Source organism: Pinus tabuliformis, chromosome 5_1, assembly GCF_031772625.1.
Source record: "Pinus tabuliformis cultivar Carrire ecotype Pingquan chromosome 5_1, CPIR1, whole genome shotgun sequence".
Taxonomy (NCBI): Eukaryota; Viridiplantae; Streptophyta; class Pinopsida; order Pinales; family Pinaceae; genus Pinus; species Pinus tabuliformis.
In genome coordinates this window covers 213392948-213409318 of record NC_142305.1, presented here as the reverse complement: position 1 = coordinate 213409318, position 16371 = coordinate 213392948, and the positions used below count along the sequence as shown (strand labels likewise).

Here is a 16371-nt window from a genome sequence, read left to right as displayed (position 1 = left end):
GTAAGGGGAAAGCAATTGAAATGGCTGAATCGAGAACCAATGCTAGCACCTTTTGTTAATAGATAATTGCTTACAGCATAAGGAAACTAGGTGGAACAAGTGCTAGCACCTTCCATCTATTGCGTCATAGCACCTTTTGTTAATAGATAATTGCTTGCAGTATAGGGAAACTAGGTGGAACAAAGTGTAATTGTCAAGAATAAATCTCGATGAATGACATGGATTGTCGAATAGCGATAACTACATATAGAAGCAACAACAAATGTTTATCTCTCCCGTCTCGCTACACGTTGTAGCTTTCTCTCTTGCTCGTGATCAATTGAAGTGCTCGCTGACATGTAATCTATTACCAGGTGGGACTGAACACATTCAGTAGTAATTTCAGGGGCTAGGGCATATTGTTGTGATTAATCTTGGGAGAGGGAGCGATCACAATGAATTGATGCTTAACACTAGGTCGCTACAATTGGGATTAGTAGGGCCTCTATATATATATCCCTGGAGTATCTTAGTAAGGGGCACTACCATCTATCAAGCTGTTGCACATGGCTAACCGGCTATAATCATGGGGCTCAGTAAGGAGCACTACACCTACAATCTATTACTGAGCCCTACCTACAATCTATAAAGTTTGTACATGCGCTGACTAACTATAGCGGAGTGTGTTTCTTGTCTGAGGGCGGGTGGGACAATTTTTATTCCTCCCCAGATCTTAGAAGTCGTTTATTTCAAAAAGGGCTCGCCTGCTTCCCCAACTTTAAGATCTAAAAGTTTCAACTTTGAAATATATTTATGTTAAAAAATTTCAATATGAATGTGCATTTCATACAAGGAGCCACAATTTTAATGCAAAACTCTTTAGACCTTTCAATGGCATTGGAATTTATATCTATGATAAAGAATTTGAGACATAGTTTTGCTACTTACTGTCTTAATCTACTCGCATTAGAAAATAGTACAAGGTGAGAATATTGTAACTTCTCTCGTATATTTCTGTTTTCAACTTTTCTGAAACTCAAGTATGTTATATTGCACTATGTAAAATATTATTTATTGTCAGTAAATGCTATATTGATGTGTTGGGAAGTCTAGGAACAATGTATATTTCCAAAAAATCTTAAGTGGTAATACTGAACTCATTTCTGGCATAAAAACCATGTTCTAAAGCCTTAGATCATTCACACAAAAAGGAATTGGTAGGTATCCTAACAAAGAGGAAGGCAGAACATTGGTTGCAGGTTCAGATTAACTTAATTGGATTCAACTTACCTGGGTGATGGTCACCCTTAGCAGTGCAAAACATGCTTAACAGTATCTCCATTTAATCTGATTGTATTTCTGATGATCAAGTACACTATTCAATAAACCCCTAGCTGCACACTGCACATAATTTTTTATCAAAGTCTATCTATATTAAGAGCTGATTAATACAGAAACTTTTCACTTTGCACTGGGTTGTACCACATCCAATAAACATGTTTTGTTGGCTAGCAAGTTGGGTACAAAGCTTGTTGGTAAGCATGAATTAGTAGGTCAGACAAAGGAACAACTAATTTTAGTAGGAACCATAGTAGCCAGAGAGAACTTGCAGTCATAAACTTTATTACAATATACAAGCTCACTGTTACAGAAGCTTTTCAATTTGCATGTGGAGTATATATGCATTCCATGACCACGTTTTATTAAATAGATTTTTGGACAAAAACATTGTGAACTACGCGATGTTGGTATCAAAAGCCTTAATTATGTAAAATAGAGATCAGGAATAAGTATGGCATACAATGCAACAGTCACACGTAATGGAAAATCGAGTAATCACAGAGCCGAAGGAGCTTTGTGTTGATCATCCAAAAGAGTAGTTATATAAAGTGAGGTTCTTGGGATATGAGTGGGAGTGTCCATTAATACCTAAGACCAGCATTGAAAGTTAACCAGTCTTTTTTATTTGAGTTGGCACATCTGAGGACTCAATGTTATTTGTGTTTATATACACCAACGTTCTCAATAGGGACTTGAGATCTCTGCACCGTCTGCTTTCGAATTTTCAATCATCACGGTCTATCCTATTTCATTTCATTCACAACAGTCCCAGTGACCCAAAGCACTCTCCAAATCAACTTCCCGAAAACAATCCGAAAAAACCATTGAAGGGGGAAAGGAGGTTGAACACTAAGAACCCAGTAATCTGGCTCTGAGTGCCCTGAGGAGAGGGCATACCCTTTCTATTGAAAAAAAAGGGAAAAAGGGACTTCATGAGAGATGATTGGAACTTACAAATTGTAATTAGAATCGGCATTGCAACTGAACCGGACAAGAACAAATTAAATCAAATAAATTTAAAAAACTAAAACAAAAAACACATGTCTCCTATGAAGCTAAACACATATAACTAAAGACTATACTTACGCGTTAACGAGGAGATTAACCACTTGTTCTTTGCTCAAAGGTGCCAAAAGCTGCCTCAGATCTTCTTCAGAAACCTCAAGTGGCACACCATTGCTTCCGTCATCTAACTTTCTCTTCTTTCCATCTCCACTCTGTTCCATTATTTTCAAACAGTGCCAATATCTTGAACTGGTTGGAAGTAATAGTATAGAGCCTACAATGGGAAACAACTTCAAACCCTCAAACAATGTACCCAGTAGATTCAAATGCTTTGGCTAGAGCCACTAGCCTATTCAGACAAAATAAAAGCACACCTTAAATGAATAAATACTATTGAAGATCACCTCCAAATTTTACTGTCAGACCCAAAGTTGAACCAAAATAGAAGAATCGAGTTGAAGCGAGCCCGGAAATCCTCTAAGTCACAATACCCAACTTCTTAAGAAAAATGTCATATACCCCAAAACCTGCAACTCCGAACTAACTTGAAAACCACTAATCGCTCAGAGGTCTGCAAATCCGGGTGGGAGAACACGGACTTAGTAACTATCAATAAGCACATCAAAATCCTCTGGACTTCCGAACATGAAACAAAAACTGAGACCAGAAAAAATGACTGAAAACCCTCCGAACCGCCCAAATCTGAGTCAAAAATTAAAACCAACAACGAAATAAAAAGACTTGCTTGAAATACTGGAGTTCTATGTATTGTGAAGGTGCAGAAATAATCAATGTGCAAGTACAAAACCACTGCTAAACCCAGCACCTGGACACCAAATAAAACCCCAAAAGAGAAATTAAAACCAAAATGACATTCACAACCCAACAATTAAAAAATGTACAGATAAAATTGAGTCTCGACTTACGCTTAGGTTTAGGCCCAGGAATGAATGATTTATGTGCTGCAAGCTTCTTTGCCCTTTACACTAAACATTTCACAACACCAATACACACCGTGGATTCTTTTATACCATGCAAAAACACAAGACACGAGTGGAATCTTCATGTTAGCCGAGCCTATGCATGAGTCTATGTTTATTCAAATCACAGAGGTCAAAAATTGGGCCCGGGCCAAATTTTGTTTATGAAGGTTTTTCTATTGCTTGCGTGTGCATATTCAAATCTAAAAAATAGATTTTCCATTATTGTTTATACCATTTTTCTATATTTGATTTATTGAATTGGTGAAAATATTTCTTTTTATGGTCGGTTTTAATAAATGTACTTGGTATGGTTTGTTTTTTTTATCTGCACACTCGTTGGTGGGACACGGCGAAAAAAATTTGTTATGTGATTTCTACCCAAAGAATCTTTCGTAAATGTATTTGCCATTTTTTAAATTTTCATTTACAATAGTTATGTATTGTTGTAAATATTAATTTGGTCATATTTATATAGGCATGTATCTTTTAAGATGGGTATGTATCACTATAATTCCATATATTTTGATATAATTCTATATATAAATCTTACATATTGAATTTCTATTAATGACATAAGTATCTCAATGAACGCTCTTATTTAAGATTTTAGTTGTAGATCCATCTTATATTCTTAAGTTTGATCTCCCTATTATACATGTTATTTGTTATAATTTCATGGGTTGAATATATACAAGTGACATAGTACTTTGCTAAGTGTTTAGATTTAGCATTTTTGTTAAGGACCCATTGTTAAAAATATCTTTCATCCCTAGGTAGATTATTTATGATTCTTGAGCAAATTGGCTTATAGAAATTTAAAACAGAAATTTCAAATCATAGAACAATTACATTAGCTAGAATCTTAACTGGAGAATAAATAAAGAAAGCAATAAAATTATTTTCCAAATACACAACAAATTTTTTGCCCTTTAAAATTAGTTTTTCATTAACAATTTTTCCAAACTTACAAGGGTCTCCTGCATTGGGAAAAAATCACTCACTACGAAAGATTAAGCCACAACAAAACCTAGTTGTTTTATGACCTGATCCTACGGCCTTCTCTAGAGAATCATATGGTTGATCTACTAGTCAAATTACTAGCTAAATCAATCCCCTTATCGTTGTTGTTGTGTCCAATCATATGGCCTCCTCATGTTGGTGCATACACCTCCATTAATTGTTTGAGGTCAATTCTCATTTTGCTACTTTCCTTCTCACCTTGCCTTGGACACTGAACAAACTCGTTGTCTCTTTGTGTAATTGGGTAACTATCGCAATGACTTCTTTGTTTGTATTTGAGTTGATGATTAAGTCTTCATGAATCTAACCTCTCATTGAGATCAATGGTTGAGATTAAATAACAATCAATGATGGAGATTACATCTAAGTCACTAATCTAATTAAATTACACTTTATTGTACTTTGATCAACTACATAAAATTAGAAGGCTCTTCACTTTAATAATTAGCATATTTTTAGTGAATTACAAGGATGAAAAGACTTTGGATTATTTCTTGCACATTCAAACAAAACTTGTGTTGAAGTACATGTTCAAGCTACAAACATCGACACTCTCTCTTGGCGAGGAAGGTATTTTGCACTAATCCAAGTTTGTCTCTAAAGAATACAAACTTCCCTTTTACTAAGGGCTTGGCCAGAATGTCTGCAACCTATTGATCTATGGAGATATATTGGAGCTTCATTGTTATATGTTGAATCATGTCTCAAATGAAGTGATACATGATCTTATGTGCTTGGACCTATCATGGAACATTGGATTCTCAGATAATTTGATACAATTCTTATTATCATAGTATATGATCGACGATTCAAATCCTAATAAAACAACCTTGCAAGTAACTTGTGAGGCCAAATGGGCTCACAACTTGTTGTACTCTTTGTCATATACTCTACCTATGTTGAACTGAGTGCCACAAAATTCTAGCTCATATTGAACCATAATATCATTGTTGAATCCAAACTAAAGCAACACCCTAAGGTGGTATTCCTGTTGGTTACACCGCTTACCTAATTTGAGTCTACACATCCCACAAATTCACTTCACTATCTCCAAGATATCTCAGACCATACTCCATTGTGTCCCTCACATATCTAAGCACATGTTTCGTTGCTACCCAATGCCCCTGCCTTGGCTCCACCACGAACTGACTCAAAGTCTTCGTATCAAAACATATATGTGACCTAATGTTGACCAAATACACAAAGGAACCTATCATCTACTTGTACAACATGGGATCCACCAACTCCGAATTTGAATCAATCACCTTCTTCAAATTGGTGATCATAGGCATAGCCATAGGCCTATAGTCCTCCAACCCAAATCTCTTCAGAGTCTCTACTGCATACTTCCCCTACGCAAGGAAGATCCCTCTTAGCCATTGTAAAACCTCTATCCCCAATAAGTAGTGCATCAAACCCATGTCCTTTATCTTGAACTTTGCTATCAAAATTTCTTTGCACCTTGTAATGAACTTCTCTACACTTATTAGAAACAAATCATCCACGTACAACACCAAAATAAGCATATCACTCCCAACAAATATGTCTTATATGTTAGGATATGCTTCACTTTTGGTGAAACCCGTGCTTAGCAAATATCCACCAATCCTAAAATAACATGCTCTCAATGACTGCTTAAGTTTGTATAAGGCTTTCTCAAGCTTGCACACACGAGACTCCCTCCCACGTACCTAAAATCCTTTAGGATAGTCTATGTACACTCTTTTATCAATGACCTCATTAAGGAATGTCATTTTCACATCCATCTGATGTATCCCCATCCCATAACTAAGACAAGGGATATCACAGCTCAAATGAGAGTGTACCTATTGACTAGAGAAAATGGTTCCTCATAGTCCACTCCCTCTTTAACCTTCTCGCCACAAATATCGCCTTGAACTTTTCAATATTGTCATCTACAATATGCTTGATCTTTATGAGCCACATGAAATCACCATTGACTTCCCCTCTAGTCTTAACACAATGTCCCACACATTATTCTTCACAATGAAGTTGTACTCATCCACCATGACAACCTGCTATGCCTATTGTTATGTTACCTCATGAAAACTAAGAGGATTGGAATCAATGATGCTACTCATTAATGCCATATAAGTGGGAAAATTCTTCAAATGTCCGCTCTCCATGGATGTGTTCCTAGGAGCCTCAACATACATTGAGCATCCCTCAATGTTTGTGTAAACCATCAAGATCTCCTTACAGTATTAGAAGGAGCTACTAACTCTTCATCCTCACTCGAAGGTTGACTTCATGAACTAGAAGTTGTTGGTCACTTGGATGAACTAGTCTCAACCTCTAAAGCCTCTTGTTCCTTATCCTATGCCACTAGAATGGGCTTGCGACCTCGAGGATGCAAAATCCTCCTCAACCTTCACATCCCTTCTCACCATTGTTTTCCTTAGTATTGGAATAAAAATCGTGTAGGGCTTAGAGCTCTCATTGTATTCCACAAACAAGCCCTTCATATTGGAGGGCTCTAAGTTCATCCTCTTCTCTAAGGTGCATGTATGTATATTGTGTAGCATCCCTCGCATTGCCCCTGTTTATGTAAAATGAGATTATGACTGTACTGCCAGTGTGGAGAGCCACGATTAGTTGATATGTCGACTAATATTTTAAAATTAGTTAATTACCAACTAAAGGAAGGACTACCTTACGAAGCCATTGTCTGAGGGAAGCTTGTTTGCTTGTGTGCCTTGAAGGCCATGAACCCAGCCTGAATTTAATAACTGGAGTCACTTGTAAACCAAGAAAGCCACTACCTGGCAAATTGTTTATGAGCTAAGATTAGAGAAAAAGTCATTATGTTCAGTGAGAAATTTGTAGGCAGCCACATTGTATTCTTAAACCACTTGTTAATGCATCCACCCACTTGCATTGACAAGTAATTACGAGATTGGATTGGGTGGGGACTACACCAATCCCATCTCTCTCACAGATCGAGATCAAGGATGGATGCCTTAGGTAAATGGAGGCTCACACAAAGGATAATATAGTCAATGTGTAGAGAGCGAGCAGGAAAAAGAGCAAAGAGTGTTTTCTCAGTCACTGATGACAGCAGAGTAAAAAGGAGGAGAGGAGAGAGAGTGAGTAGGCAAAAGGAGGGGAAGAGAATTTTGTTCTCTGAGACATAGAAAAATACATTAGGGTAGAGGATGAGACGAGGATCATCCTCCCCTTAGTGGAGAATCCCCTGGTTATTGGCAGTAGAGGATAAGGAAGCCTTTGTTGGATGTGGAGCTTGATTATCTTCCTGATTGTTCAGAGGTTTTTGTTTTAGTCACGTTGGATCCCTGTTCCTAAGGGGACGTAAATGTTCCTCGTTTAATCACCATCAAGGGGGTCCAAGGGGAAGGGGGGGGGGGTGAGGGGGCGACTTTTATGAGCACCCCCCCCTCGCCTCCCCTTGGCGGGGGTTCGAGGGTAGCTCCCCCTAAGCTAAAAATAGATGAAAATTTGCATTGTAAAATATTGTAATTTTGTAGTTAATCCGGGTCGTCCATTAGGTGGATGGTCTCACGGTATAAGTTACGTTAATTTAGGGTTTTTTGCCCTAAAAGGTAACCCTCAGTTTATATGAGGGAATTGTATTGTGGTTGTGTATCATTATGATTCTGAGCAAGAAAGGGAGAGGATATTGTGTGAGAGAAAAGAGGAAATTACAATGGAGCTATTGTAGGTTGTATCTCTTCATTTTGCTAAATAATATAAAAGGAAGGACTGGTTGTTTCTCTGTGGACGTAACCCAAATTGGGTGAACCACTTATATATGTGTCTCTCTTGTTTTATGTGTTTTTGTATTTGTGTTTTCGCAATATTGTGTATTTCATTTTTTTGTAAATTGATTTCTAACAATTGGTATTAGAGCCGAAGGTCTATTTGGATAATAAAATTGCAGGAGAGAAGGGTTGTTGGTTCGAGTGGGAGCAATGGCAGAAGATGGTAGGTTTAGGGTCGAGAAATTTAACAACTAAAACTACCAGTTGTAGAAGATGTAGATGGAAGATTATATGTATTAGAAAGATCTGTACCTACCATTGAGTGGAAAAATAAAGAAGTCGACGAGTATGACAAACGCAAAATGGGAGATTCTCGACAGAAAGGCACTAAGAACAATAAAGCTATGTCTAGCAACGTTGGTGGCATTCAACATTTCAAAGGAAATGACAATAGAAGGTTTAATGAGGGCATTGGAAAAACTATATGAAAAATCGTTGGCCTCAAATAAGGTATTTCTTATGAAGCGCCTATTTAATATGAAGATGTCAGAAGGTGGATCTGTTGCTGATCATTTAAATGAATTTAACATGATTACCAATCAATTAAGTTATGTAGGGGTAAATTTTGATGATGAAGTTAGGACTCTATTGTTTCTGTGCTCATTGCCAAAAAGTTGGAATGCCTTAGTTATGGCTCTTCATAACTCTGTCTCTGTATCTAGTACTTTAAAGTTTGATGATGTTGTTAGTGTTATCCTTAGCGAGGAAATGTGATGGAAAAGCTCAGGTGAGACATCAGGTAATGCTTTGACTGCAGAGACTAGGGGAAGAAAAATGGAAAGAGGAAGGAGCCCAAGAAATCGCAGTAAGTTAAGAAAAGGCAGATCCAAATCCAGATTAGGGATAGTGTGCTGGAAATGTGGGAAGAAAGGACACCTGAAGAAAGACTGCAAATCTCGGAAAGGAAAAGAAGGAGATGGACAACAAGAGAACAATCATGAAGCGAATGTGACAGGTGATGTGTTGCAAGATGCTTTGATTCTTTCATTAGAGAATATTATTGATGCCTAGGTGGTATATTCAAGGGCCTCATTCCATGCCACACCTAATAGGAAACATTTTCATGACTACGTTCAAGGAGATTTTGGACACGTTCGTTTAGGTGATGATAAACCTTGTAAAATCGTTGGAATGGGTAAGGTTTTTATAAAGCAAAAGAATGGAAACCAATGGCTATTGAAGGAGGTAAGGCATGTTCCAGATCTGAAGAAAAATCTAATTTCAATAGGGCAGTTAGGTGGTGAAGGTTTTGTAAGTACATTCACAGACAAAGCCTGAAAGGTCACTAAAGGAGCCCCGATAATAACAAAAGGAGAAAAGGTTGGTATGTTGTATTTATGCAATGGTATTTCTAATTTTGTTAATGCTTTAACCTCCATATGAGTAGATATGACAGTGTGGCATCATAGGCTCAAGCACATGAGTGAGAAAGGGATGAATATTATTCACTCAATAAATTTGTTACCAGGTTTGAAGCATGTTGTATTGGATTTTTGTAAGAATTGTGTTTACGGAAAACAATAGAAAGTCAGATTTATTAGAGTTGGGAAGGAAAAGAAAAGAGAAAATTAAAGCTTGTGCATACAGATCTATGGGGACCAGATCAGGTATCATCTCTTGGTGGCTCTCACTACTATGTTACTTTTATTGATGATGCAACTAGAAAAACCTGGATTTATTGTATTTGGAATAAATATGATGTATTTGATACTTTCAAGAAATGGAAAGCTTTGGTTGAGAATGAGAGAGGAAAGAAGTTGAAGTTTCTCATATCAGAAAATGGAGGTGAATATTGCAACAAAGAGTTTGATAACTATTGTTCAAAACATGGAATTCACAAAGAGAAGACAGTTCCACGAACGCCACAGGAAAATGGTATGTCAAAAAGGATGAACAAGACAATCACGGAGTGTGCAAGGTGCATGATATTGCATGCAGGATTGCCCTTAAAATTGTGGGAAGATGTTGTAGATATTGTCATTTATCTAATAAACAGAGGGCCTTCAAGTTCCTTGGATGACGGTATTCTAGAGGAGGCATGGGTAGGTAAAAAGGTAAACTACTAATTTGTAAATACTTTCAATTGTGAAGCCTTTGTCCACATCAATAAAGAAAATAGAACAAATCTTGAGGCAAAATCAAAGAAATGTACCTTTATTGAGATATGGTGTTAATGATTTTGGTTATCACTTATATGATTATGAAAATCAAAAAATCATTAAGAGCAAAGACGTCATATTCAATGAAAAGGTCTTGTATAAGGATCTGATGCAGGAAAAGAAATAGGAAAAGGAAAACAAAGAATATATAGTTCTTGATGAGATCGCAAAAAAAATAAAGGTGCCTGGAAATCATAATGATCAGCAGCCACAACAACAATAACGACCACAATACCAAGAGGCACCTCAAAAACCTGAAAGTGGTGTTAGAAGATCTACCAAGATAAGTAGACCCCCCGAATGATATTCTCCTTGATTATATTATGTTGTTGACTGATTCTGGTGAATCAAAAAGATATGAAGAAGCAATGCAGATAGAAAACATGAAGAAGTGGGACGAAGCCATGAAAGAAGAGATGGACTCCTTTATGCATAACCAGACTTGGGACTTAGTCAAGTTGCCTGCAGGTAAAACAATATTGTAGAATAAAAGGGTTTACAGGTTGAAGGAAGAATATGGAGGTAAGCAGAGGTATAAGACTAGACTTGTGATGAAGGGGTTTGCACAAAAGAAAGGTATAGACTTAAATAAAAAAAATTCTCCTGTTGTTAAAATGACTTCAATCAGAACTATTTTAAGCCTAGTGGTAGCAGAAGATTTTGCATCTTGAGAAATTAGATGTAAAGACAACCTTTCTCCATGGGGATTTATAGGAAGAAATATATATGCAAAATCCATAAGGGTGTGAGGTCAAAGGAAAGGAGAAATTAGTGTGCAATTTGAAGAAGAGCTTGTATGGATTAAAACAAACTCCAAGGTAGTGGTATCTAAAATTTGACAGGTTTATGTCTAAACAAAGTTATACTAGATGTCACTCTGACCATTGTGTTTATCTTAAAAGGAAAATTGATGGTAGTTATATTATATTGCTATTGTATGCAGATGACATGCTTGTTGTAGGGTCTAACATGTAGGAAATAAACGTGCTCAAAATAAATTTGGAAAATTCATTTTCAATGAAGGATTTGGGTGCTGCAAAACAAATCCTTGGTACGAGAATAGCTAGAGACAGGAAAAATCGCAAATTAACATTGTTTGAAAGAGTACATAGAAAAGGTGTTGGAAACACTTAATATGCAGAATGCAAAACCAATTAGTACACCTTTGGCTAGCCATTTAAAACTAAGTAAGAAGTGTCCCAAGACCCAAGAAGAGAAGGATTATATGTGTAAGGTTCCATATGCATCAACAGTTGGAAGCTTAATGTATGCAATGGTCTGCACAAGGCTTGATATTGCACATGCAGTGGGAGTTGTAAGTAGGTATACGAACAATCTAGGAAAAGAGAATTGGATGGCAGTGAAGTGGATTCTCAAGTATTTGAAAGGTACCACAAATCAAGCATCATTCTTTGGTGGTTCAAGCATTGCTCTACAGGGACATGTTGATGCATATATGGCAGGTGATAGAGATAATAGGAGAAGCACCACGCGGTATGTGTTTACTATAGGTGAAACAACTATGAGCTGGGTTTCAAAGTTGCAAAACATTGTTACATTTTCAACAATGGAAGCGGAGTATGTTGTTGCTACAAAGGCTAGTAAAGAGATTATTTGGTTACAAAGGTTTATGGATGAGTTAGGCAAGAAGTGAGAGATGGGTAGGTTATATAGTGACATTCAGAGTGTCATTCATCTTGCAAAGAACTCAACATCTCATTCCAAAACTAAACATATACAACTCAAGTACCATTTCATAAAGTCAGTGTTGGAAGACGGACATTTGAAGTTGGAAAAGATACACACTAGCAGAATCCTAAGATATGTTAACAAAAGTTGTAAACATGGAGAAGCTAAGATTATGATCAGTTTCAATTGGTCTTCAAGTATGATGATGAAGATGAGAAATAACTAGGTCCAAAGTGGAAGCATTGTCCAACAAATGAAGCAGTGGTGGAGTTGCTATAATCAGTCTCCAAGTGGGATATTGTTGGGTGTGGAGCTTGGTTATCTTCCTGATTATTTAGAGGTTTTTGTTTCAATTGCATTGGATCCTACTGGGTGTTCATTTGGTTGTTTATGGATAAGGAAATTGGCAAAGGCATTAAAGAGGCAAAAATGTATTTTGGCACATTTATTTATGAAAATAATGGAAATTAGGAGAAAAGGAAGGTGAAAGGCCAATGGTTGCATGTGAGGAGGCAAATGAAGGAAAATAATGGAAAATGAAGAATATAGAGGCCTCATTAATAAAAAGGCTTCTGAGGATGAGTGGGCAGGACTTGGTCAGTTCAGTGTTGGAGCTCTCTCTCATTATTCTCTCTCACTCTCTCATACACTTTGAGACTTAGAGTTTTCTTGGAGCACTCTTGGAGGGTGTGGCATACTTAGATTCTTGGAGCAAGAAGGCAAAGGAAGAGCAGGAAAGCACAAGAGGGCATCGATATCAACAACTACAATGGGTTTTGCTTGCGGGTTTGAGTTGCATGTATGTTTCCTTCACTAGTTTTGGCATGCATGGCACATACATGTGGTTTCTTGGTTGTGATTTGTCATTGGCATGGAGGATTTCCTAGGTCGACAATGGATTGCCTAGTCTTGCCATTTCCTGGATAGCCATGGAGATTGTGGGTTTATTTCCTTGTTTTGTTTTGGTTGGTTCTCATGTTTTCCTTAGCTTGGGTTGAGTTATTAGTTCCTAGAAGCCTTGGTTGGACAAATGCTCTGGAAGCCCTGTAACGACTTGGGTCGAGTTACTAGTCCTAGAAGCCTTGGTTGGACAAACGCTCTAGAATCCCGGTAACAACTTGGGTTGAGTTACTAGTCCTAGAAGCCTTGGTTGGAAAAACACTCTGGAATCCCTTGGTGGGTTGAGTTACTAGTCTTGGAAGCCTTGGTTAGACAAATGCTCTAAAAGCCCTACAACAATTGTGGGTTGAGTTACTAGTCCTAGAAGCCATGGTTGGACAAACGCTCTAGAACCCGGTAGCAACCATGGGTTGAGTTACTAGTCCTAGGAGCCGAGTTGGAAGAAACACTCTAGAAGCCCTGTAAGGCTTGGATAGAGACCAATTTGATGATGGTTTGTGATGTCCAACCGTGAGGTGGAATCACTGTTTGATGGGTTGTGGTGGATGGGCTCTGGAAGCCCTATATGAGTTTTGATTGATGTGTTCTATGAGATCCCACATTCATGCTTGGAATATGGCATGGGGGTGAATGGCTGAAGAAAGATTTGGCTCAGTGATTCTACGGTCGGGTGGAACGTGGAAGTCCCATCTCAGGTTTGGATTTTGCATCAGTAATGAAAGGTTATTTCTCATATGTGATTTATATGGCTATGATTTCATTTGTATTTTTGTCGTTATGTATGTATTTTATGACAAGAGTTATGTGTGGCTCTCATCATGTTATTACTTGTTATTGAATGATCAATGTATCTATGACCTAATGGATGAAATGGAAGCTAATGTGATAAGGAGATAATGCTTCATAGCGATTCTCAGATAAATATGAGACCCTTATGCTCAGATCTGTTATTTACACCTGTAGGTTGCATATCTACTAAGTGTTTGACAAAATGTTTGTCATGGTTAGGTCAAGCCCTTGATCAAGTTTTGTGTTAGAGGCTTTGGCTTGGTGTCATTTAATGTATTAGAGAGTCTCATCAAGTCCTAGGCATTGGTTTGGAGGCTAGCCCTAAAAAATGTCTTAAATATCGTAGTCTCTATCACAAAATTGGTTGATAGAGATTGCAATCTCTCCCTTGTGGGCACTGTGGGAGCGACTATAGGTTTACAGTCACACTCATGCCTTTTCATGGTCGCACTCATGCCTTGTCACGAGAGCGACTCTGGATCTAATTCATTGAAATGCTAGGTTAACTCAGGGGTTGGGCACTTGGAGTGGCGGATTAGCTGTCGGGGTCCTTAAGCACCTAAGGGATGTCTGTGTGGTGTGTTTCCACCAATTCTATTTACTTAAGGTTACTTAGGAGGTCGAATCATATCATAGTGGCCTCTCATCGCATGTTTACCTCGGCTGGCGGGTTGCTTGGGTAGATGTGGGAGGAGGGTGTTACAATGTTGGGATGGAGTGATGACGTAGGTTTTCCCTATCAAATCTCATACCTCATACCTTGGCACTTATAACCAAGGTTGGAATGGAGGAAGCAAGAAAACCCCAAGGTCAGGATGTTGAGATGACATGGACTAGAGGGCCCCACCTCGAGCACATGGAATGGGAGAGGAATACCCTCATCTTTATCCACATGTAAAGTAATTAATGAATAACAATAATAAATTCTGGTGGTTTCACCCCATACTTAAAGTAGGTTAGAACTCCTTTCAAATGGGGCCAAATCACTCTTATTAGCACGTGCACATGGAGAGTGGTATCACCTTTCTGCATGTGAAGTTTGTGTTACGTTGCATGCAAGTTAATCAGGCAAAATATATGATAATCATCATATCAAGGGACTTTGCACATGTTACAATGCATTTATGTTGTTAGGTCTCATACTTGCACCTAAGTGTTTTCCAATTGAAGTTGGAGCAGAGGGAAGGCCGAGAAACTAATTTCAAGATGACATGGCCTGGGGTGATCTAACTCGGGGGTGGAACCTACTCTCAAACCTCAGACCTCAGCGTTTTCCAATTCAAGTTGGAGTAGAGGGAAGGTTGAGAATCTGATGTTGAGATGACGTGGGTTGGGGTGATGTGGACTAGGGGTGGACCCTACTAGGCTCACAAGTCTTTGGGTCACCTAACTTCCCAAAGGAACTACATGGAGAGCAAAAAGCCTAGAGGTTGACAATCAAGATTGATAGAGGGGGAACCCCCATGGTCAATGTTTAATGAGTAGAATCAGGAGTGTGGGAGGGTGGCTAGTTGGGATTAGCACCAACCCACCCATATCTAATCGACAATTGAGATTAATTGAGGGGCCTACCTTCCCTAAATTCAAAACCACCATTGGAGGGCTTTGTGCTACTAGTTGTTTTGGTTAAGGTGATTTCATACCTCATCACGATGCGCAACAAGGCAGATAACCTCGTGGACATGTTAGCAGCCACAACAGTGCCACATGGGCCAGATAAGGGCCATGAGGTTGCCACGTGGAGATCCATGTTGGGAAAAATATTGAGAGGGGGAGGGTGAATAAATATTTTCAAATCAATAACTTTTTACATTTCATATTCATATTTCTATACATGACTTTACTGAATCGAACCTGCATTTGCACACGACTGTTCTTAAGCCAATTGGTGTATATCCAATGAACTTATAATTCAATTAATCCATCATATGTTTATCTTTATCTAGTGCATTAGTACTTTATTAACCATTAGATAAACATTAACCATTTGTTGTAATAAATAAAGCATCACACACAAACAACACACATGAACACCAAGATTTAAGGTGGAAACCCAAAGCGGGAGAAAAACCAAATGTTGTTTTTGTCTCTGTATTCTTTTTAATATAAAGAATAATTTGTTTAAATCTTGTATTGGTGTAGACTCATACCAGTACACAGGCACCCACTTGCAGAAGGCTACAACCTTCTCTCATTCTTTAGCTTCTACTGGAACAGAGCTACAACCCCCTGGCTCTTGCACTGGCTCATATGATTACCATTACGTAGGTCTAACCTACAGAAGACTATCACCTTCACTCGTTCTCCAGCTGCTACTGGAAGGGAGCTCCAAACCCCTAATCTAATCACCAGCCACTACTCGCAGGAAGCTTCGACTTCCTCACTGAAGGCTCCAACCCTTAATATCCTCCAGGGACCACATTTCCTAAATTTTCAGATTGGATACTCCTGGTACACATCAATACAATATGAAGGCCATGTTTCATCAAATTTCCATATTGGACCCATCAGTAACATTGAAGCTAAAAATCAATCACCACTGCAATACAACAATCAAATACATCTACATCAACCAACACTGAAACTCAATCATCAATCTCCGATATAACTGAAACCCAATCATCAATCTCTGAATCAACCACAACTAAATCAATCAATCACTAAAAACTTAATCGACCGACACTTAATCAAAATTCAACCAATCAA

General features: G+C 38.1%; 1 protein-coding gene across 5 annotated transcripts in view; it reads right to left on the bottom strand.

Annotated features, from left to right (window-relative positions):
• The window catches only part of LOC149164158 (UBP1-associated protein 2C-like), a 63454-nt gene extending 60004 nt beyond the window's left edge, over window positions 1–3450 (bottom strand). Inside the window, exons 1-4 of one of the 5 annotated variants that reach the window (XM_089431971.1) lie at window positions 3252–3449; window positions 3071–3151; window positions 2730–2896; window positions 2407–2599 (exon numbers count right to left, since the gene is read on the bottom strand). In XM_089431971.1, coding sequence (XP_089288097.1) covers window positions 2407–2546 — 140 coding nt within the window. In that variant the 5' untranslated portion in view covers window positions 2547–2599; window positions 2730–2896; window positions 3071–3151; window positions 3252–3449. Of the gene's footprint in view, window positions 1–2406; window positions 2600–2729; window positions 3152–3251 lie in introns of all 5 variants that reach the window. The other 4 variants (XM_089431968.1, XM_089431970.1, XM_089431969.1 and 1 more) reach the window with 4 other exon arrangements.
• Window positions 3451–16371: the final 12921 nt, after the last annotated feature.